A 23,695-nucleotide genomic window follows, 5' to 3' on the forward strand; every position below is an offset into this window, starting at 1 on the left:
ATTATGGGAGGAGAAATAGTTATTTGAATTTATATACACACATGTAATAAAAATAAAGTTCTTACCTTCCAATTCCAATATTTGAGTTCTTCTGGGGTCATTTTCTCTTCACTATTTGTTTTCTTGACTATGGTGGCATTTAGTATACAATACAAGTGGCATTTAGAATACAAAAATTACGCAGTAATTTTTTATTGTATACTAAAATTGTAGATAATGTAAAGACTTGATTCATCTGTCTTATTCTAAAGAGATTAACAGACAATTAACTTAGTTGAACTCTAAACTCTATCCGTGCAATGGGCAGCAATTGAAATCTACATGCAGTTTTTTCAGCCTTCCACTTGTTGCTTTATTCCAGCCCCCTGGAATTTTTCATCCCTTTATAGTTTAAGGGTCAATCAAGGATTTAAACAGGAGTTTATATGCAGATTTTGAACCTTCTTTCGTTGCAACACTCTCCTTCTAAGAATTTGTAGCCATTCTAGTTACCCCAAAACTCTATCCTATGATTCCTACAGCAACAAAACTACAGCTTTCTACCTGAATTTTATTCCCATTCCTGTGCTCCAGATTGGGGATTATACCCTGAAACCACATAAGCACAAATTTCAGTACTTTTCTTCTCTTCTGAGTATCAACTTTCCTCCAGCCTCTGTTTTTCCAATGTCTTCATATGATTTGTTTTTGAGGGGGAACTGGGGATTGAACTCAGGGCACTTGACCACTGAGCCACACCCCCAGCCCTATTTTGTATTTTGTTTAGAAACAAGCTCTCACTGCTTTGCTCAGTGCCTCACTTTTGCTGAAGCTGGCTTTGAACTCAGAATACTCCTGTCTCAGCCTCCTGAGCTGCTGGGATTACAAGTGCCACTGAGCTGGCCATATGATTGTTTTTAAAATCTAGTCCAGAATTTGTAGTAATTATTTGTAGAAAGGTTAGCCCAATATTTTGTAACCTGCCATTAACACAAGCAGTACTATGTAAGTATCATCAAACATCCAGTGTTCTGCTTTTTCCCTGATTATCCCATGAATGACAGTAGCAATATAGCAACTTGAAAAATCATTTCAATTGAGAATACATGATAATTAAGATATTACTGTCTTTTCCCTATATCCAGGTTCGTGACAATAAAAAGTTAAGAGTAAATGCTGTTATTGCTCCCAAAAGTTCATATGCAGACAAAGCACCTTCAAGGTCTCTGAATGAACTAAAGTAAGTTGTGAAAATATTGTTACAACTAATTTGAATATTGAATAATCTTAAATATATTTTGATTATCTCCTTGTCACATAATATGTTTGATGTAAGCTGTACTATTCTCTCGTAGAATATCTACTGAAGTCTAAAATATGGAAGAAGTTAGGCCCAGGAATATATCATGTGGCATAGTGTGTGATGAAGGTGATAATTTAAATCAGTGGAATAATACTGGACTGTTTAATGGAAAATGCTAAATATCTTTTATTAAAGATGCAAGATAAGAGTTGGTTAGGTTTTGGGAAAATTAAATGGTAAATAATTATTTTATAATACAGAAATAATTTCCAGAAGAACTAAATGTAAATATTGCAGTAATGAACAATTATAAGTGAATATCTTAACTCTGGATATAAGTTGACATTCTAAATGTAAGAACAGTAGAAGAAACAAAAAAAAAAATACTTTGATTGTTTCTAATAAACTTAAACTTCTCTGACAAGGAAGTAAATAATACTAAGTGGTTTTAAAATGTTTTTTAAAAAAAGGAATTCCTATTCCATTGTTGAAATAATTTGTAGTTTTAACAATCAAAATTTTTAAATGTTCTTTTGAAAAATCAGTACTTTTCCTTTCAGACAATATGGATTTTTCTCCTATTTGCGAGAGTTATTTGATGCACCTGATCCTGTAATGAGTTATCTTTGTTGCCAGTATCATATTCATGAAGTTCCTGTGGGAACTGAAAGAACCAGGGAAAGAATTGAACGGGTAAGAAAAGTATTGAATTGTTACCGAAACATAGTTTCATTGAAACTTCTTAGTTTAAAATAAAGCAAGACCAAGCACAGTGGCACACACCTCTAATTCCAGTGACTTGGGAGGCTGAGACAGGAGGATCACAAACTCAAGACTAGCCTTAATAATTTAGCAAGGTCCTGGTCAGTATAGAAGTATTCTTCAGATCATTCATGATGTGTAATCATTCATTTGGGGCTCTGTATACTTCACTAATAGAAAATAGAAGTGAGGGATTGAACAGACACTTCACAGAAGAAGAAATATGATACTCAACAAATATATGAAAAAAAATGTTCAATATCACTAGCAATTAGAGAAATGCAAATTAAAACTACACTGAGATTTCATCTCACTCTAGTCAGAATGGCAATTATCAAGAATATAAGTAACAATAAATGTTGGTGAGGATTTTGGAAAAGGCATACTCATACATTGCTAGGGAGACTGCAAATCAGAGCAACCACTATCACTATGGAAGGCACTGTTGGAGATTCCTCAGAAAATATGGAATGGAATCACCATTTGGCCCAGTTATCTCACTCCTTGGCATATGCCCAAAGGACTTAAAATCAGTATAGTATGGTGAAATGGTCACATCAGTGTTATACCAGCTCAGTTCACAATATCTAAACTATGGAACGAACCTAGGTGCCTTTCAGTAGATGAATGGATAAAGAAAATGTGGTACATATACACAATGGAATACTACTTGACCATAAAGAAGAATGGAATTATGGCATTTGCCAGTATATAAATGAAACTGGAGGCTATCATGCTAAATGAAATAAGATAGTCCCTAAAAACCAAAGGCCAAATTTCTCTCTGTTATGTGGATGCTGACTCAAAATAGGTGGTGGGGAGGGAGGAGTGGAGGTTTACCAAATTGAGTGGGGGAAATGGGAGGAAAGAAGGGGAGTGGGAAAGGGAAAAACAGTAGAATGAATTCAGACATAACTTACCTTTGTCATATATGAATACATAACTAGTGTAACTTCATATCATGTACAACCCACAAGGATGGGATATTATACTCCTTCTATGTATGACATGTCAAAATACATTCTACTGTCATGTATAACTAAAAAGAACAAATAAATAAAATATATATATAAAAAAGAAGTGAGGGCCCTGGAAAAAAGTTAAAAAGAAAGAAATGAGAATCCTTAGATGGGTGCAGTGATGCATTCCTGTAATACTAGGATTGCTTGGGGGTGGGGGATGAGGCAGGCAGATTACAAATTCAAGGCCAGCCTGGGCAACTTAGTGAGACATTGTCTAAAAAATAAAGAACAGGGCTGGGATGTAGCTCAGTGGTAGAGTTATTACCCAAGATACATAAAGCTCTGAATTCAGTCCTCAGGACCACGAAAACAAAAAGAAGAAAAAAAGAAAAGGGCCTTTATCAACTCATTTCGCAAAAAAACGAGTGCTTGTACCAAATTGCCTGTATCTTTAATTAAAATGACATATTTGTAGGATCACTTGGGAAATAAAAATTTAGAAATCTTTATATGGGGGTACCTCTCTTATGTCTTAAGTCAGTGAGATTTAGAAAAGAGAACAATACCATCTATGTAGATGAAACCAATTTATGTCATAACTCCAAGAATAGGTAGAGCTGTCTCTGGAAGTAAGGGTGTGAATAGTAATTCTTTATTGATGGGGAAAGACGATAGACTTTCATAGCTTTACTTTGCGGCAGAAAGGAGCAATGATTGCATTTGGAAAATCTTTTGATTTTTTTTTTTTTTTTTTACATAGTTTCTGGTTTATTCTTTTTGTTGTTCTAATTAGTTATACATGACATTAGAATGCATTTTGACATATTGTACACAAATGGAGCATAAGTTCTTAGTCCTTTGGCTATACATGCTGCTGAGTCACTCCAGTAGAGTAATCATACATACATGCATATAGGGTAATAATGTCTGTCTGATACTACTATCCTTCCCAGCCCCACCTTTTGTTTAAGTCACAGTATTCAATTCCTGTAACTCACATTAAAATAAAATTATTTCTTCTCTTACCCTTTCTTTTCAGATATTTTTCATTCACCTTAATCTGTTTGGTATTTATATAAGTAATAATATTTTTTAAATTCTTGATTATATTGAATGTTTCTTATACATGATTGTCTCAATGCCCAGCCTTGTGCTGTGCTGTGTAAAAATAATTTAAATTATGATGAGATAATTTTTAGACATGTATATGTACAAGTAATTCATGTTAGGAAGTGCTTCAAGCACCTGGTAAAGCTATGATATTACCTTGGCTATCTTTCACAGTATACAAACTTTTATTGAGAAATTTTGTACCTCAGTTCTTCTGTTTGTTTCATATCTAGAAATGGTTATAATGGCTGTATTTCTTCCTTGAATAAATTTTCTTTTTGTTTCATTTTTAGGTAATGGCAATAATAGCTATATTTCTTCCTTAGAATAAAAATATATTCTTTAGTGTATGTTTTATTGTCAAGTCTTAAATATATTAAGTTCTCTAACAGTGATTATCCACTATTTATGGGATTTTTCTCCCACTAATTTCTAAGATTCATCTCTTTGGTTAATCTTAGAAGTCTACTCACTTTTTTAGCTTGAATGTCCTTTTTCTAGGAATGCCCTCCTCGTTATCTCTGTCAATTAAAATCCCAGTTAAAACTCATTTTCATGAAACTTGCAAAGGCTAACCTCACCTGGTCTGTACCTTATTACAAATTTAGAATTTAGGATGACAGTTTATAACCCTGTTGACTAAGTGTACTTAAATGTGTCTTATCTGTTCACTTAAATTATAAATTTTTAGAAGGAAATAAGCCATAATAGCATTGTTATTAACCTTTAAAGATTTGGGTGAAAATCCATCATAGCAGCCTACTCTTGATAAATATGTAGAAACAGATCTAATAATGTTTTTATGGGCAGAATGGTTATGCTTATGAACCTCCTTGTGTAAGTTCTTGAGAGAAAAGACCTCAAAAAAGGTGAAAATAAAAGATTATATGTCTTCGAACAATACAGCCAAAGGAGAACATAGTAAATTACTTAATCAAAATAACAGTATAATATACTGGGCACCTAATTCCTCTGGTCTATTCTTTAGTGTAATAAAGCTCCAAATGTATAATTGGGAGAGAGTGGAAGTATAGCTGACTCTGCTAGTTCAATTTTTTCCTCACTCTTCCCTCATTTGGTTTTTCAAAATAATAACCTAAGTTGTATTATTCACCCTTTTAGAGATGTTATTGGATAGGATAAGGGGGAAAAAAGAAGAAGAAAGTATACCTAGTGTGTTTTGATCTTCCAGAATTTACTTAATATATGGTTTTAATTCTTTAGTCCTTTAAAACATGTCTTTCTATTAGATGCTCATGAATTCTTGTTTAACATTATAGGTAATACAAGAAACTCGATTAAAACAAATTTATACAGCAGAAGAAAAGTATGTGGTGAAAACTTCTTTTTATTCAAACAAAGTTATTTCTAGTAACACATCCCTGAAAGTAGCCCAGTTTCTCACAGTCACAGTGGATCTAGAACAAAGAAGACACTTGGAAGAACAGCTAAAGGTTGGTTAATTGGATTTAATGGTTAGAAAAGAATATTAACTGGTTTTCTAATGCTTTAACTAGAACTTTTAAAAATATGTTGACAATTTTCAATATTCCCTAGGAAATTAAAAGGAAATTACAAGCTGTGGATTTAGGATTAAATGCCTTACGTGAGACAAACAGGCATCTAGAACACAAAGACAATGAACTGAGACAAAAGAAGAAGGAGCTTCTTGAAAGAAAAACAAAAAAGAGACAACTGGAACAAAAAATTAGTTCCAAACTAGGAAGGTATCTTTTGGCCTTTTACAGGGAATGATGGGAGTCCCAAGCACTGCATGGGAAACTACTAATTAAACCCTTTGTCCAGGCATGGTAACTCACACCTGTGATCCCAGCTTCTCAAGAGGCTAAGACAAGAGGATCACAACTTTAGTGTGTTCTGGGCAACTTAGGAAAAACCGTATCTCAATATAAAAAAGGGGGGGTTGAGAATTTAGCTCAGTGGTAGACTATACTTGGATTCAATCCCCAGTACCACAAACAAACAAAACCCCTGCAACAACACCACATTGCCACAAGCACATTTTATAGTAATTTCTCTCTGAAATTTTTTCTTATTGCTCAAACACAATTTTTGTCCATAGGGGAAAGGGAGGTGAATCTTAAATGCTGTGAATTTTTCTGTTCCAATCCCTAAACCCATTTACATGGTTAAAATTAATGAGGCCCCTGAATAAATTTTATTTATATGGATTATATTATTGATCTTTGCTGTATTAGGAATTAAAAACCCAGAATGTTGCTGGGCAGGGTGACACACACCTATAATACCAGTAGCTTGGGAGGCTCAGGCAGGAGGATTGTAAGTTCAAAGCCAGCCTCAACAACTTAGTGAAGCCCTTAGCAACTCGGTGAGACCCTGTCTCTAAATAAAATAGAAAAAAGGGCTGGGGATGGGGGCTCAGTGTTTAAGTGCCCCTGGATTCATCATTCCCTGGCACACACAAAAAGGTAATATGCCTTGGTTGTTTGAAGTAAGATACATCTATGTAGTCTAGCTTCTTAGAACATTTTTCAACTTTAAACTTCTTTTTGTTTTTTAACTTTTAGCTCTTCACTTCTATGTTTGGTCATTTGCAATATACTTAATCTTTACTGTGTGACTACTGTAGTAGATTCATTGTCTGAAACTAAACTTTCTCCTTATAAGATAATGTTGGATTTGGGGGATAGGAGGCAATGAAATGACTTTTGGGGTTCCTACCTTTATTTTGGGATATACAGGGATGACCTGGTTAGTAGTCTCTCCCTGACTAGTCCCCTCTCCATTTAGTTCAGAATACTATTGAAAAAATAAATAAATAAAACAACCAGAATGTCCATCCCAACATACTCTTAACTTGTACCATTTAAGCCACTCTGCAACACCCACTGAACTTGTTCATTCTTATTTATTATTGTTTCTATCCTTTCTTCTTTTTCTTTGTGGGTAGCATGGTATAATGCAAAGAGCATGAATTTTGATGTTAAATACATCTTACAACTTAATATCTGTGATTTTAGGTAATTTAAATTTTCTGAGCCTTAGTTTCTTCATCTTTAAAAAAGTATGGTTTTAACTTTTCAGATTGTTATTGTCTTTTAATTCTGTTTTTTACCTACTGATCAGTTCTCTTGATGTAAGCTCCTTAAGGGAAAAGACTGTGTTTCATAAATAGTATTAATAACAACAGTAACAGCTTCTACTCTTTAGTCAGTTATGGGCCAGACACTATATTAAATATGTCGAGTGTTGACCTCTTTTAATCTTCATATTCCTGTAAGGGAAATACTAGTATTATCTGCAATTTACAGATGACAGAACTGAAACTCATAAGAGTAACTTGTCCAGGTTTCCACTCTGCATGGATGAGTGGCACAAAGGACATTTGTAGCCACCTGTCTGGCTCCAGATCCTTTACCATACCATTAGTATTATCAGACTGTCCTGGTAAAGAATAATTTATGTCAACAAATACTTTTTGATTTGATTGCATAAAACTATTTAATCTAGGAGCTAGCAGTTTATACTTTTGAATTGGATTCTAAATATAGCACAGAAAACTGCAGGAGATTTAAGGCTTTGGTTCATTCCTTTTGTTTAACTTTTGATTTCTACATCATCATATGTGTCATACAGTTTAAAACTGATGGAACAGGATACTTGTAACCTTGAAGAGGAAGAGCGAAAAGCAACTACCAAAATCAGAGAAATAAATATTCAGAAAGCGAAACTTGTTACTGAATTAACAAATCTAGTAAAGGTAAGTCATTTTCTTAATTTTGAATAATTTTTAAAATAAATGATAGAGTTGGGTGTGGTGGCACATGCCTGTAATCCCAGTCATTTGGGAGTTTGGGGTAGAGGGATTGTGAGTTCAAAACCAGCCTCAGCAGCTTTAGTGAGGCCCTAAGCAACTTAATGAGAGCCTGTCTTTAAACAAAATATAAAAAGGGACTAGGGTTGTGTCTCAGTTGTTAAACACTCCTGGTTCGATCCTGGGTGCAAAATAATAATGATAATAACTGGTTAAAAAAAAAAAAGATACTAAAACTTCAGAGTGCTTTATTGGAGGTAAGGTCTTAAGCAAAAACTTAAGTATTAGTAATTTAACTAAATTAGCTTAATTTAAATTAAATTTTCATCAGCCCTTTTTCTTATTTTTTGATACAGGGTCCCACTAAGTTTCTTGCTAAGTTGCTGAGACTAACTTTGAACTTGAGATCCTTCTGCCTCAGCCTCCAGAGCCAGTGGGATTACAGGTGTGGGCTACCACACATGGCTAAAAAATGTTGTTTTTTGTTTGTTCTTATGATTTATATTTTCATTTTTAAAAATAAAGTTTGGCATTTTCATACTTCTAAAGCATAGATAACATAAAAACAATACCCTTAGGAAAAGAACTAAACTCAAGGATTTTTGTCCCTAGATTTGTACTACTTTGCACATAGAAAAAGTAGACTTAATTCTTCAGAATACTACCGTAATTTCAGAAAAGAACAAATTAGAATCAGATTATATGGCTGCGTCATCACAACTACGCATCACAGAGGTATGTTTTTACCTTTATTTTATATTTTGAGATTCCAGTCTCTAACTAGTTTAAAAATGTGTATCATATGTTATTACTTGCAGTATGATGATATTTATGCTATTTAATTTATAAATTTAATACATCCTGCCAATTGAGAAAGTAATACTTTAAAGACTTAAAGGCTGTATAACCTCAGCAATTTAATCTTCTGTTAATATCTGGCTGTGAAATGATAAATACTGAAATAGTGTGCATAGGGAAGAAAATGTGATACAGTATATTAACTTCAACCCAAAGAAGATCTGGCAACAAGATGGTAGTTCTAGTTTATTATTATAATTTTTAAATAAGGAAAATATGATCTTCTGACAAGAACATTTTCTTTGTAATTGTTCAGGAGTAGGAGGTAAAAAGCTACAGATGAATTCTATTTAGGGCAGAGGGATGAGAGGGAAAAGGAGTGGGCAAGGGATTAGCAAGGATGGTGGAGTGTGATAGATATCATTATCCAGAGTACATGTATGAAGACATGAATTGGTGTCAACATACTTTATATACAATCAGAGATATGAAAATTTGTGCTGTATACGTGTAATAAGAATTGTAATGCTTTCCACTGTCATATATTTTTAAAAAAAAATTAAAAAGCTACATTCATGTAAACAGATTTTATTTTTTTTCTCCTTTGGACTGTCTTCCAGTAAAATAAACAAAAAAATTTGAGAGGCAAATTTAGCAGAAGCTAAATGAAACAGTTGTATCTAACTTTGAGTTAGCAGTATAGCATTACAGAAAAATTATTCCAAATCACTTTGAGCATAGCAGTTTGAGTCTAAAGACCTAAAGAAAAAAAAATTATTAAAAAAAATGTTTTCAGGGTATAATATATATATATATATATAGTTAATAACAGTATTTGGAACGTTATCTTGAAAATGTTATAGGGTAAGGCAAATAAGTATTATGTTAATGTCATTAGAATTTTCAGCATAGAATTTTATATTAGATGTAAACTAAAGAAGATGAAGTAATAAAAACTTGAAAGGTGTTTATTTGAATTGGAAGTATTAAAAAAAGGCTATAATGTATTTTTTCTGAAAAAAAGGAAAAATAATTTCTTCACTCTGTTTACTGAAATGACTTAAATTATGACCTCTAAATATTATTTTCTACTAAAATGACTCATTGGAGAAGTGTCTGATTCTGATTTCCAGGCCCAGGAAAAATATATATAAGTAACCCTAGATCATCTTGTCATATGGGAAAGTAAGAAAGTAATAAAAGACAACTTGATTGTTAACAGATCTCAGTAACCTACATGAAGACTCTCCTATTGATCCCTAATGAAGGGATCCTACATGAAAACACAAATGTCTAAATCCACAAATTCATGATACTGAAAAAATAGTATTGGTCACTTTGTGTGATATTTAGGCAACCAACTTATTATTTTGAAAAATGATAAAGAGAATTTAAGCTTTTATCCTATATTTCTTATATAAACTATTGTTTTTGATAAATAATGAGAGAGGAATTTTGCTTTACAAAAATATTCTAACTGATAAATGAAAAAGGAATTACAGGATTAGTATATCACCACTTTGCAGCTGCTAATGAATCAGTATGTCACATTAGCTTATACTCAAAAAGCCACATATTTTATATATATTCTGATAAAAGGGTATGCTATCTCCTATAGAGTAATCCTGTGAAATAATCAAATTCCAGTCTTCATAATCCCTGATAGCAGGGTTTCTCAGCCTTAGCACTATTGGCATTTTGAACTGAATAATTCTTTTTGTGAGAGGCTTTCTTATGCATTATAGAATGTTTAGCAGCACTCTGGCTTCTGCCATCTAGGTGATAATAGTAATACACACATTAGTAGTGATAATCAAAAATGTCTCAAGACATTGCCAGATTTACTCTGGGTAGTAAAATTGCCCCTCAGTAGAGAACCACTGATCTAAAATTCCCAGTTTTCAGGAACTGTAAGAAGCAAGAAATACATTAGATGACACAATGCAAAATAGCAAAGTCCAAAATATAGAGGACCCCGTAGGACAAATGGTTTACTTAAATACTTTTGATTAGGGGCTGAGGCTGTAGCTCAGGTAGAGCGCTTGCCTAGCACATGTGAGGTGCTGGGTTTGATCCTCAGCACCACATAAAAATAAAAACAAATAAAAATAAAGTAAAAAAAAAAAAAACTCCTGAAGCTTAAAAAAAAAAAAAACAAAAAACTTTCTAATAGAAATACAATGTAAGATGTTATGTGTAATTATACTCTTTCTAATGGCCAAATTTTAGAAAGTAAAAAGAAATAGATTAAATTAGTTATAAAAGTATATTTGGCTTTGTAGAAAATTTATTAATTACCTGTTCTATATCTCCTTGTCATACTAAGTCTTCAAAATAATTGATTTTATGCTTAATACATCTCAAGTCAGATGATAATTTTCATCAAAAATATTTTATTTGAATTTGTATTTAATAAAACTTAACAATTGCAAAAGTTGGTTTTTACACCCAAGTTGCTCTAAACATGTCTGATAGCTGGAACAAATGTCAGTTGCTAATTTAAATTAAAATTTTTAAATTCAACTCCTCAGTATAACATTAGTTACATTTTAAGTGCGTTTTGATGCCTATTTTATTGAACAGTGCAGTTTCTAAAATAAGTTTCAAGGACAAAAGTAAACTAAGTTTAAGAGGACTTAAAAACCATGTTAACCCAAAGTTAACTAAAAGTAATGTATGGACCTAATTTTAATCTTGAGTTGAATAGATCAATTATAAAAACAATTCAGAAGAATATGAATACTGACTCAGTGTTTGATGCTAAAATTATTGATGGTGTTTTAAGTTTGATAATGGTATTATGGTTGTGGAGTTTTAAAAAGTTTATCTTCTAGACATACATTGCTGTAATACATTTATATGTTTGAAATTTTTCTTAGTAAAAAGATAAAGCTTGGGGCTGGGGTTATGGCTCAGTGGTAGAGTGCTCGCCTAGCGCGTATGAGGCCCTGGATTCAATCCTCAGCACCACATAAAAAAAGTTTTGACCGCTACAACTAAAAAATAAATATTTTAAAAAAAGATAAAGCTTCCATTCTTGGTCATGCTGAAATAACAGGGAGCATGATATTTACCCTCTCACTATAAGCCACTAAAAAATAATGACAAAACATATGAAGCAGTTGTTGGCAGCAAAAGGCATTGATCATGAAAGAAGGGGGGAAAACAAGTTGAGCCCTGTGATTGCTGCAGTTTATGACCTGGAGAGTTTCCAGACCAAAGGGCAGCAAAGGAGAACTTAATGTGAGAGATACATAGCTCTACAGATACTACAGACATTAGTGGATATTAAGAGATATGATCAACAACTTTGTGTCAAAATTTTTGACAAATTAGATAAAAGGACAAATTCCTTAAAAGTCACAAAACTACTACACTTGTCTCAAGAAGAAATAAATAACTATTGTAGCCCTATATATTACAAGATTGAATTTGTAGTTAAAAACATTCCCACAAAGAAAATGCAGGTCCCAGACTCTTCACTCGTGGATTCTTTCCGTGCATTTAAAGAAAGAATTAATCTTTGTTCTATCTCAAGTCCTACAGAAGGTTAAGAAAAAGGAATACTTCTTGACACATTGTATGAGACCAGCATTATGAGATATAAAAACCAGATAAAAATAATATCTCTCATGAACACAGTTGCATAATTTTTTTTTCTTTCTTTCTTAAGCCTTTTTTTCCTAGCTGGGTGCAATGGCACATGCCTGTAATGCCAGCAACTGTGGAGCATGAGGCAGGGGGAACCACAAGTTTAAATTCAGCCTCAGCATTTTGTGAGGCTCTTAAGCAACTTAGTGAGACCTATCTTAAAATAAAAAATTAATTTTCTGGAGCAGTTTTGAGTTCCTAGAAAAACTGAGTGGAAGCTACAGAGATTTCTCATATGCTACTGTCCCCATACTTGCACAGACCCATCAATTATTTTTCTCCCCATCACAGTAGTATATTTGTTATAGTTGATGAATTTACATTGACACATCATAATTATCCAGTCTGTAGTTTTGTTAGGGTTCACTTGTTGAACGTATACACTCTGTGGGTTTAGACAAATGTATAATGGCATACATCTACCATTAATAGCATCACAAAGAATATTTCCACTGCCCTAAAAAAATCCTCCATGCTCTACAGATGTAGAAATTTTTAATAAAATGTTAACAAATCAAGTCCAACAGTATAACAAAAGGATAATACATCTTAACTTAGTTTTATCCCAGATATACAAGGTTGCTTTAACATTTGGAAATTCATTGGCGTAAGTCATTGTATTAACAGAAAAAAACAGATTATGTTCTCAATTTATGCAGAAGAAATATTTGATAGAAACCAGTATTCTTTCATGATAAAATCTTTCTGCATCAGGAAAAGAAGAAAACTTCCTCAGTCTGATAAAGAACATCTACAAAAATCTTAACTCATACTACACTCAATGATAAGAGACTATTTACTTTCCTCTTAGAATTTAGAACAAGGAAAGTATCCATACAAACCACTCTTCTTCCACATTGTACTAGAGGGTCTAACTAATACAGTAAAGTAAAAAAAGAAATAAAAGACATACCAACTGAAAAAAAAAGAAACCTAGTGATTTCAGACAGATGTGATCATCTCTGTAAAATTTAAGGAATCTCTAAAAATGCTACTGGAACTAACAGTAAATTTAATTCATCAGGATGAGTTGTGGCTTCATCTATTAGAAATGAACAGTTGGAAATTGAAATCCCCCTCATCCCTGGTACTAGGTGCCTTATCACTGAGCTATATCCCCAGTTCTTTTTATTTATTTATTTATTTTATTTTGAGACAGGAGCTTGCTCAGTTGCTTAAGGCCTCAGCCTCTTGAATTGCTAGGATTACAGGTGGGAGCCACCTAGCTTGGGAATTAAAATGTAAAAGCAGTATTGTTATAATAACACCAAAAATACAAAATATTTGAGAATATATTTACAAGGCTCATATACTGAAAGCTACAAAACTTTAATGAGAAGTATTTCCTAAGAGAAATTAAATACATTGTTTCCTGGATCAGAGATTTAGATTTTGTTAAAAATATCAATTTTTCTTCAAGTCTATAGATTAATTAAAATTCCCAGAAAGTTTTTAGGAGAAATTGACAAATAGTTCCTAATTACAATGAGTTTAGAAAAATGAAAACAGCTCTAAAGAAAAGAACAATTTTCATCCTAGCAGCCTGGGAGGCTAAGGCAGGAGGATCACGAGTTCAAAGCCAGCCTCAACAATAGCAAGACACTAAGCAACTCAGTGAGACCCTGTCTCTAAAGAAAATATAATAAAGGGCTGGGGATGAAGCTCAGTGGTCAAGTGCCCGAGAGTTCAACCTCTGGTACCCACCCCACCCCCAAAAAATAGGAACAATTTGCGGGATTCTCATTTAAGGCTTTTAAGTTACAGTAATCAAGATAACATTTTTGTAAAAAATATATATATTAATGGAACAGAATTAGATTCACGTATTCAATTGAAAAAAGTAATTCTTTCTGACAAATTGGGCTAGAACAATTGAGTCATATGTGAAAAATGAACCACAATCCTTAGCTCATTCCATATACAAATAGATCACAGACTTAAATGTAAGCTAAAGCTGCAAAATGTCTTGATTTTAATAGAAGAGAAAAAATCCCAGTGACCTTGGAATTTACAAAGATTGCTTAAATAGAGTATAAGGACAAATTATAAAAGAAAAAGAATCATATTTCATCAAAATTAAAACTTTTGCTCTTTTTTAAATGCAAGCCACAAATTGGGATAATATATTTGCAAAACATATACCTGTCAGAGGACTTTTATCTAGACCAAGGACACTTATACCTTTGGGCCAAATCCAGCTAAAAGTCATATTTTTGTTAAATTCCTGTGAGTTAAGAGTAGTTTTTAATTTTGCAAAGAGTTTTTCCTTTTAAAAAGAAGAATATATGACGGAGACTTTATGAAGCCCTCAAAGCATAAAATATTTTCCTTATTAGTCAAAAAGACCAAAGTGCTGGTGAGAAATTAGAGCAACTAGAACTCCCCTACTGCTGATAGGAATTTAAAGTGTGTGACCATTTGGAAAATCATTTGGAATAAGAGGTAAAAACTAGAAACAAATGCCCAGAAGTTGTTGAATGACTAAAAAATTATATATGCACACAAGGGACTATTTCTCAGCCACAAAAAGAAATGAAGCATTTATATAATATGAAGATGTCAAATATGCTCATTGAAAGAAGCCAGACCAAAAAACGTTATGAACTATATGATTTTGTTTATAAAATTCTGCAAAATACAGAATGCTTAGCAACAGAAGGCATGGTTGCCTGGGAAGGGGTATAGTGGGATGGATTACAGAGGGGCAGCACTTTTGAGGGTGGTAGATGTGGTATTATCTTGATGGTGCGGTGGTTTTATTGAAGTATGTATTTGTCAGAACTCATCAAGTTGTAAACATATGCAGTTTATATAAAGTTCATTAGTCCCAAAAGTCAGTAAAAAAATGAAATTTTTTAAGAAAAAAATAGTTTTTATTATATCAAAGTAAGCCATAGCGCTAATTTTTTGTGGAAAGCATATTTAGAATATAGGCTTTAGGAAGTTTTAGACAGAACTGCACAGGGAAATGGAAATATTAAATTAGAATAGATTAATAGGTTCCTTATTGTCAAGCTACCTCCTTCAAATCCTCTCCTAAAATAGCTTATAGCCAGAAGAAAGGGGGGAAATATGTGTGTGTGTGTGTGTGTGTGGTATGTGTGTGTAGTGCTAGCAGATAAACAAGTAAGAGCATGCAGGTATAAGTATACCTAGTCAAACAGAGACAGGGAAGACAGCCTTTCCCACAACGAAAGGCACGCAAAAGGAATAATAGTATTTATTCTAAATAAGCAAAATGGATGCAATAGTTCAGAACCACCTCATTTCTTATGGCCTTGTCGGAAAGGTCATCTGCAGGTCTTTTGTTCTTTTGGTTAATAATTGTAGAGTCCATGCTGAAGGTTACTTCATTGATTGAACCTATGAAGGTAGTTGTTCAATATAGGAAATAATATTTTGAAGAGATTTCATGAAAAACTTGACCAATTATGTAGATACTGCATGGAATTCTAAATCCAGTCATTATTCAATATTTGATCCTGGTGCCTGAAGTTTTATTTTTAAATCATTGTTAATGAGACTTAACAGATTTATGTCTGTTTATGGAAATATTGTGAAATCATAATGGCTTTGGAGTAAGCACTCTTCTAAACTTGACATAGTGAAAGCTATTCCAGTAGCCTTAGTTCAGATAAGATTAGGTACAAATTGACAGGAGTATTCTGTTATGATTCATTTTGTTAGTAGTAACAGAAAGTAGTATTGAAAGTTTCTTGGGAGCTTTTGTTTTCAATCTTTGAATTGCTAATTAATTTTTTACAAAGACAGCCATGTTATACTGTCTAGAGAAATAACCTCTGATTAGCTGCTTATCCCTTTAGGTTTTGTTACTTGTGAACAATACCCACTCAGTTCTCAAAGCTGTGATGGAAATTGGTTTCATCTATATAGATAGTCTTGGCCTCTTTTCTAAACCTTACTAAGACACAAGAGGTACACCCACATGAAGAGTTCTGGTTTTAATTTTCCCAAATGATCTTTGTAATTTGATGTCATTGTTAACTAAAGACACAGACGACTTGGTATAACCACTCATTTTTGCAAAACGGACTTAAGGGCCCTCATTTGGTCATTTCATCCCCCCCCCCTTTTGTGTGTGTGTGTGTGTGTGTGTGTGTGTGATGCTAGGGATTGAACCCAGGCCTTTTAGTTTCAGGCAGGGTTTCTGTAAATTGCCCATCCTGGCCTCAGATTTGCCATTTTCCTGCCTCTTAGCCTCCTGAGTTGCTGGGATTACAGGATTGCATCACCATACCAGCATTTTAAATAATCAAGAATTCCCTCTCACATCTGTGTGGGGCAGTGGGTATGGGGTTCTCCTGGGTGCAATGGGCTGGCTGAGAAATAAAAGCTAAGAGAAATAAAACAGCAAAAAACCCCACAGAACACAGAAAGTAGTTTCAAAAACAGGGGCAGGACGGACAAGCTGATCAGATGGATGGAGCTTCAGACAGTATATTTTATTTATATTAGGAAACATCAAAGACCTTCCATTGAATGTTCTTTACCATAATAGGCTAAAGGTGGGGTGTTCAGTTCCTAACAGGATATGCCCATCCCCTGTACTACTATGAGGGACCTTCCTAGCAGAGCAGAGGGGAAGATCACATTCTTTGGGCAATCTATTGCCGGTGGGAGAACCATGGAAAGTTCCCAATGCTAGACCCATCATTTCTGACTTCCATGCTGAGAGAAAGTCCTCATGTATTTCACAGATAGCATCCCCAAAGAATGATAAGCAATCCTCGACTGTGGTCCTCTAAACTTCTCTGATGCTGGATACCCTTAACTGTCCACACCCCACCTGATAGAGAACAAGGACTTTGGATTACTTCCCCCAATTTCACCCTCTTCCAGCAGGAAGAGCAGCTTGGAGATGTTGTCGCCCTTTTTTCCTTAGAAATGGAATGTACTGTACGGTAGGGAAATCTAACAGTGGTTCACTTTGCTCTGAATGTAGCCCTTACTTCTCTGCCACTGCAGCTTATTTTTTAAATGGACTTGTTTCTTTCTCTTCCCTGTCTCCCTGCTCCTCCCTAATCTCTTCCAGTCTCAGGAGAAACAGGATTATCTTTCTTCCCCATTTTAGGCAGAGTTATATGTCCTTGAGTACACACCCACCATAAGAACAAAGTCTCCAAGATTTGGGGGATGGTACCAGAAGATATCAGAAATGTCTGTCTCCCAAATTAACAAGTGAATTACAACTCCAACAGAGAACATGAGGAATGTAGCCTTTGAATCAACTCTTTAAAAGCCCACTGTTCCTGCTGATGGGCAGAATCACAGCCTCTGGACAGGAGTCCCCTGTTTCTCTTTTGCTAGGAAAGCAGTAAAACTTTTTTCCGTTTTCTCAAAAAGAAAAACAGTATATAAGTGTATTTAAGTAGCTTTGACTTTCTCTTTTACTTGTTCTTTTTTCTTCTCATGTTTGCTGCCATTTACCTACATATGCTTTAATCTGTCTTGTCTGTTCATCTTGCTATGCAATTCACTTAAACCAAGGAAAACCCTTTTTTCCCCCTACTTGTCCCTTTGAATACTTGACGTATCCCTCTGAGGAACCATTACTAACAATTCTGATTTTATCCTTTGCTTTAATAAGGGAATAAATTTGCAAAAGAAAGCTGACATAGTAGGGATGCTGAGGGGAAATAGAGGTTGTTTGTTAACCCTCATGGGGTTGATACTTACGCAGATTTTGGAAGGCAAATAGGGCAGCAGAGTTCCTGACCAATAGAACATTCCCAGGGAAAGGCATATAATTGTGAGCCCCTGTTTGATAGTGTCACCACTATCTTGAATACTTATAGGACAGATACTAAGCTAGGATAAGTGTGAATACAAATACAGTGATGGACAGTTGTTGTTTTTTTTTTAAACTGTGGGCAGATTTCCTAAGAGTCCAAGCTTAATCTTTGTCTGCAGCCATACATATAATATCTGACTACTTCAGGGATATGATATTCAGTTCATTTATATATGTATTTAGGTATGCATGACAGTAGAGTGTATTTTGACATATTATACATACATGGAATATAACTTATTTCCAATAAGGATCCCATTTTTCTGGTTGTATGGATGTGGAGTTACACTGGTTGTGTATTCATGTATGAACATAGGAAAATTATGTCAGATTCATTTTACTGTCTTTCCTGTTCCTATCTCCTTTCCCTTTATTCCCCTTTGTCTAATTCAATGAACTTCTGTTTTCTGCCCCCTATTGTGTATTAGCATCCATGTATCAGAGAGAACATTTGGCCTTTGGTTTAGGGGATTGTCTTATTTCCTTTGGCCTAATGGTCTCCAGTTTCATCCATTTACCGGCAAATGCCGTAATTTTATTTTTCTTTAGGGCTGAGTAATATTCCATTGTGTACATATGCCACATTTTCTTTATCCATTCATCTGTTGAAGTGTACCAAGGATGTGTGACAAGGTGCTTAGTGTGCTGCCTAGCATGAAACTAGTGTTTGTTTAGAAAGTGTAGGTTTATATCAGTATTGATATTAAGTTATAAGAATTCGAAATTGAAGCCAGGCACAGTGCCGCACACCTGTAAATCCCAGCAATTCAGGAGGCCGAAGCAGGGGGATCATGAGTTCAGAGCCAGCCTCAGCAACTCGTCAAGGCTCTAAGCAACTCAGTGAAACCCTGCCTCTAAATAAAATATAAAAAATGGCTGGGGATGTGACTTAAGCACACCTAGATTCCATCCCCCCACCCCCAAAAAAGAATTAGAAATTGTTTATTTATTCCTCTTAATACTAAATGTAGGAATTTTGTGCTATCCGTTTAATCTCTTTTCTGCCTACCTGCAAACCACTTCCCTGCAAAGTAGAACTGAATGCCACATATTTTTTACTTACATGAGATACATATAACTTTGAAGAGTAAATATCAGTTGTTTTACAGTTTTGAGTATTTCTAATCTGAAGCGTTTGAGATTTCAGGTTTTCATAGTTTGGGAATAATTGCTTATACATACTGAGTTCTCTTGGGGATGAGACCCAAGTTTAAATAAAAAATTCATTTATGTTTCATGAATACTTCATATATATAATATATGTCTAATACACCTGAATTGACTATGACTGATCATAAGAAACGTGGAATTTTCTACCTATGGTATTAGTTAGCCCTTAAAAAGTTTCAGATTTTAGAAACCAGGCATGGTGGCGCACTCCTGTAATCCCAGAGGCTTGGGAGGCTGAGACAGTTGACTTGCGAGTTCAAAGCAAGCCTCAGCAACTGGGAGGCACTGTGCAACTCAGTGAGACCCTGTCTCTAAATAAACTACAAAATAGGGCTGGGATGTGGGTCAGTGATTGAATGCCCCTGAGTTCAATCCTTGATACCAAAAAAAAAAAAAAAAAAAAATTCAGATTTTGGAGGTAATATCTTAGTAAAACTTCATGCTACCTAGAAATCTAATTTAATTCTGTTTGTTCAGAATATAGTTTTTATTTTATTTGCCTTTTATTTTAATGAATTGCTAAATAGAAATGTTAATAGAATATTCAGCTATTTGAATAAGAAAGTCTGAATAATTCTTAATTCTTCCACAAGAGGGCCTTCTTAGAAAAGTTTTTCATTGTTTAATGTTACTGTATTTCTATACAATTTCCATAACAACTAAATTTTCTCAAAAAAAAACCTTTAAGAATAATGATAATATTTATTCATTTCTTTCAAGATATATACCTACAAAGTAATATTTTCTGAGATGTTAGTGGGGGTAACTTGTAAATTTCACCCTTTTCTCCTCTTACATCTTAAATAGATTATTTTCTATTCTCTATTAACTATTAAAAGCTAAACTCTAAACAGAGATGGGAATAAAGCCATTCCACTAGCCTGACTTTAAAGCATTTTATATAAATGTATATTCCCTTCTTTCTATCTGCAAAAATTGTGGTTTAAAATAGACAAGTGCTCTCAGGCACGGTGGTGCACACCTGTAATCCCAGCAGCTTGAGAGGCTGAGGCAGGAGGATCATGAGTTCAAAGCCAGCCTCAGCAAAAGTGAAGTGCTAAGCAACTCAGTGAGACCCTGTCTTTAAATAAAATAGGGCTAGGGATGTGGCTTAATGGTCGAGTGCCCCTGAGTTCAATCCCTTGTACAAAAAAAAAAAGTAGGTGCTATATGAAGAATTATGTCAAAAACATGTATGTATAGAAAGAACTTTTTTTTATCTTTTATTGATTTTATTATTTTTTTAAAATACACGACAGCAGTGGAATGCATTACAAATCTTATTACACAATTTTTTTGTATCTCTGAATATAAAGTATGTTCATGCCAATTTATGCCTTTATACATGAACTTTTTTTTGCATTACAATTCTCAATACCCATATATACCACAATTTTTCATATCTCTGTTTGTATACAAAGTATGTTGACACCTAATTCAAGTCTTCATACATGTATTTTGTATAATGATGTCCATAACATTCCACCATTCTTGCTAATACCCTGCCCCATTCTGCCCCCTCCCATACAGCAGGGAACTATTAAATGAGTTGTCCTTCTAAGTCCGGAGCTTCCACAACTCAGTGATGTTTCTTTCCCAAACTTCATTTTAGCAAAATTAGAGGATCAGAACAGGAAGCAGGAATAGAAGTCATTAGGAATATTTAGTTTCTTTCCATTTGCCCCCTGTTGCACATTTGCCTGAGTACAGTGGCCCCTAAAGAGAAGAGTAAGGTTACTGGGAGTCTTTTAACATTTCCTTTTATTTCTCTCAGGCCATAAAGACTGAGGAATTCATTCAAGGAAACCATAGTACTAAGTGATTAGTATAAAGGCTTGCTCATATGTTCAGTAAAGTAAGGTCCTTTTACTTTTCGCAACTGTATCTTAGTTTATTTTAATTTATTTCAAATTCATAAGCATAAAAATCACCTGAAGACCTTATTAATAATATAGATATCAGGAACTGGGGTTGTGGCTCAGTGCTAGTCATTTGCCTAGCATGTGTGAGCCACTGGGTTAGATTCTGAGCACAACATAAAAATAAATGAATAAAATAAAGGTACATCAACATCTAAAAAATTCTTTTTTAAAAAATAGATATCAAAGCCTAATCCTCAAGATACTAAGCAAGTAGATGTGGGGTGGGGCTAGGACATCAACACTTAAGGTGTTTTTTGTGCAATTTGAGTTTAGTGCAAAGAGCAAATTGGATCTTTCACTTTCTTAAACACCTGTTCACTGCTCGTTCCATGACCTCGGACATTTTTTTTAATAGCTCTCAGACACATCTAAAAAAAGATAATGTATTTCTTGAGATTGTAATGGGGATCAGATTAATTTACTTATGGGTTATAATAATGCTTCGCCTATAAGAGGCATTCAGTAGATTACTCATCATGCGTGAAACTTTCCCAGTCTGACCCTTGCCCACCTTACCAACTCTGATTGCTGACCAATGCCCCTCCTCTAATCACATTAGATTACTTGTTTCTTAAATAAGCATGTCTTTGAGGTTTTCATGCCTTTACATTCATAATCATCTATCCTTGGAATGCCTTCTGCTGTTGCTTCTTTAGTAATTTCTTCTCTTTGGAAACATTTTAGTTGTCATAGAAGCTATGATCTTCCTACATCCCCTTCCCCCATTTATGGGGGAAGAAGCATTGTGCGCTAATGAAAAGAACATTTGTCCTTTAAGCAAATACGGATGTGATTCATGACAACTTACTAAATGTGCACATCGGACATAATAATGTACAGTGTTGTGAGATATAAAAGGTGTATGTGAAGCACCTAGCCGGGGGCCTAACACATAAGCATGTGAATAAAGTAAATACTGCCTGTTTCTGATGCGATAATGATTCTATGTATCTTTCTCCATATCCACCTTTCTATGCTTAATGCAAAATATAATACTGGCATTTAATAGGTTCTCAGTAATTATTTGGTAAAGGAATCAATAGGTCCATGAATAACCACAAAAAAGGCACTAGAAAAAGGCTGTTAAATTTCAGATATGTGGTGATTTAATTAAACAGCTCTGTGATTTAACAGTAATGTTCAGATTTTCAAAATGTTTCTTTTTCTCCTAATAGCAACGTTTCATTGAGTTGGATGAAAATAGACAAAGATTATTGCAGAAATGCAAGGAACTTATGAAGAGAGCTAGGCAAGTATGTAATCTTGGTGCAGAGCAGACTGTTCCTCAAGAATATCAGACAGTAAGTATAAAAATTATATAATGCTACAGTTGCCATAACACATTAATTTAAGCTTAAAGTATCTTATGCATTATAATAGGCCATGAAAAATATGATGTGTCATAAAAAATACGGGATTTTTTCCCACTTTAAAATGGAATACACATATAAAGTAATTTCATTCAGCAGATTTTCTCTACTCAGATTTGGCCACCAGTCTTATTACTTAATACTAAAGTTATTAAAATGTAGGAACTACCTTACAGAAGTATTGGTATCATAATAATCATTCTTGCAATAAAAGTGAGCTTTTTTCTCAAACCACCTTTAAGGAGTGCATTGTATCAGCAATTGGTGTGTAACAAACAGTAAGTGGGATGATTCTTAGAGAAACAAAGGCAAAATGAAAATGTTTTCCTAGAAATTGGAGTGTTTAATTAGGGTTTACAGGGAGCTGAATCTTAAGAACTAACATCTGTCAGAAAAGGAAAAAGGAGCTCTCAGTGTCTTCATTTTATTGACTGACATCACTCAGTAAAATTAGTGAATGCTTCCCTTCAGTTCACATTTCATTGTTGTATACCCGACCTATGACCCTAGTCTTTATCTGACAAGTGGGGATGACACCTTTCCTGCGTATTGAAAATAATGTCAAAATAAAGTAAGAAAATTAGTTTTTAAATAATTGATATTTGAATGTCTTTTTTTTTAGTTTTTAATTTGTAATTTATTCTAATAGATAATGAAATGTATACTAAAGATATAAAAAGCAGGAAAAAAGACTAACTTGGATTACATTTGTCAAATCACCAGAGATTTTATTTTGATACCTGATGTAGAAACCTCAGAGAATGGATTTGACTGGGTAAATGTTAGGAATGGAGTAGAAATCTGTAAAACTAATTGAGGAGGTTATTGTTTTTAAAGATAGTACTAGAATTTTTCCTAAATATGTTTTTTCATAAAATACATGTTTTCATAAAATAAATATTAGTTTAATATCTGCATTAGTTATCTTGCAAAAATAGCATGATTTTCCTTGATAATTTATACTGCTTTTGAAAGAAACAGAATTAGAAGATAATTAACATTCATTAAAAATCTATTAATTACTTGCATTAATCAAGATGACATTCTTCTATACTGAAAC

General features: G+C 33.8%; 1 protein-coding gene across 1 annotated transcript in view; it reads left to right on the forward strand.

Moving 5' to 3' along the window:
• Positions 1-23,695, forward strand: part of Smc5 (structural maintenance of chromosomes 5) — an 84,939-nt gene that overhangs the window by 50,475 nt on the left and 10,769 nt on the right. The window contains exons 12-18 of the mRNA XM_076846048.2: positions 1,125-1,219; positions 1,843-1,975; positions 5,397-5,570; positions 5,674-5,843; positions 7,735-7,858; positions 8,525-8,647; positions 22,441-22,566. Coding sequence (XP_076702163.1) covers positions 1,125-1,219; positions 1,843-1,975; positions 5,397-5,570; positions 5,674-5,843; positions 7,735-7,858; positions 8,525-8,647; positions 22,441-22,566 — 945 coding nt within the window. The remainder of the gene's footprint in view (positions 1-1,124; positions 1,220-1,842; positions 1,976-5,396; positions 5,571-5,673; positions 5,844-7,734; positions 7,859-8,524; positions 8,648-22,440; positions 22,567-23,695) is intronic.

The sequence above is a fragment of the Callospermophilus lateralis genome, chromosome 2, assembly GCF_048772815.1.
Source record: "Callospermophilus lateralis isolate mCalLat2 chromosome 2, mCalLat2.hap1, whole genome shotgun sequence".
In the NCBI taxonomy this organism is placed as follows: domain Eukaryota; kingdom Metazoa; phylum Chordata; class Mammalia; order Rodentia; family Sciuridae; genus Callospermophilus; species Callospermophilus lateralis.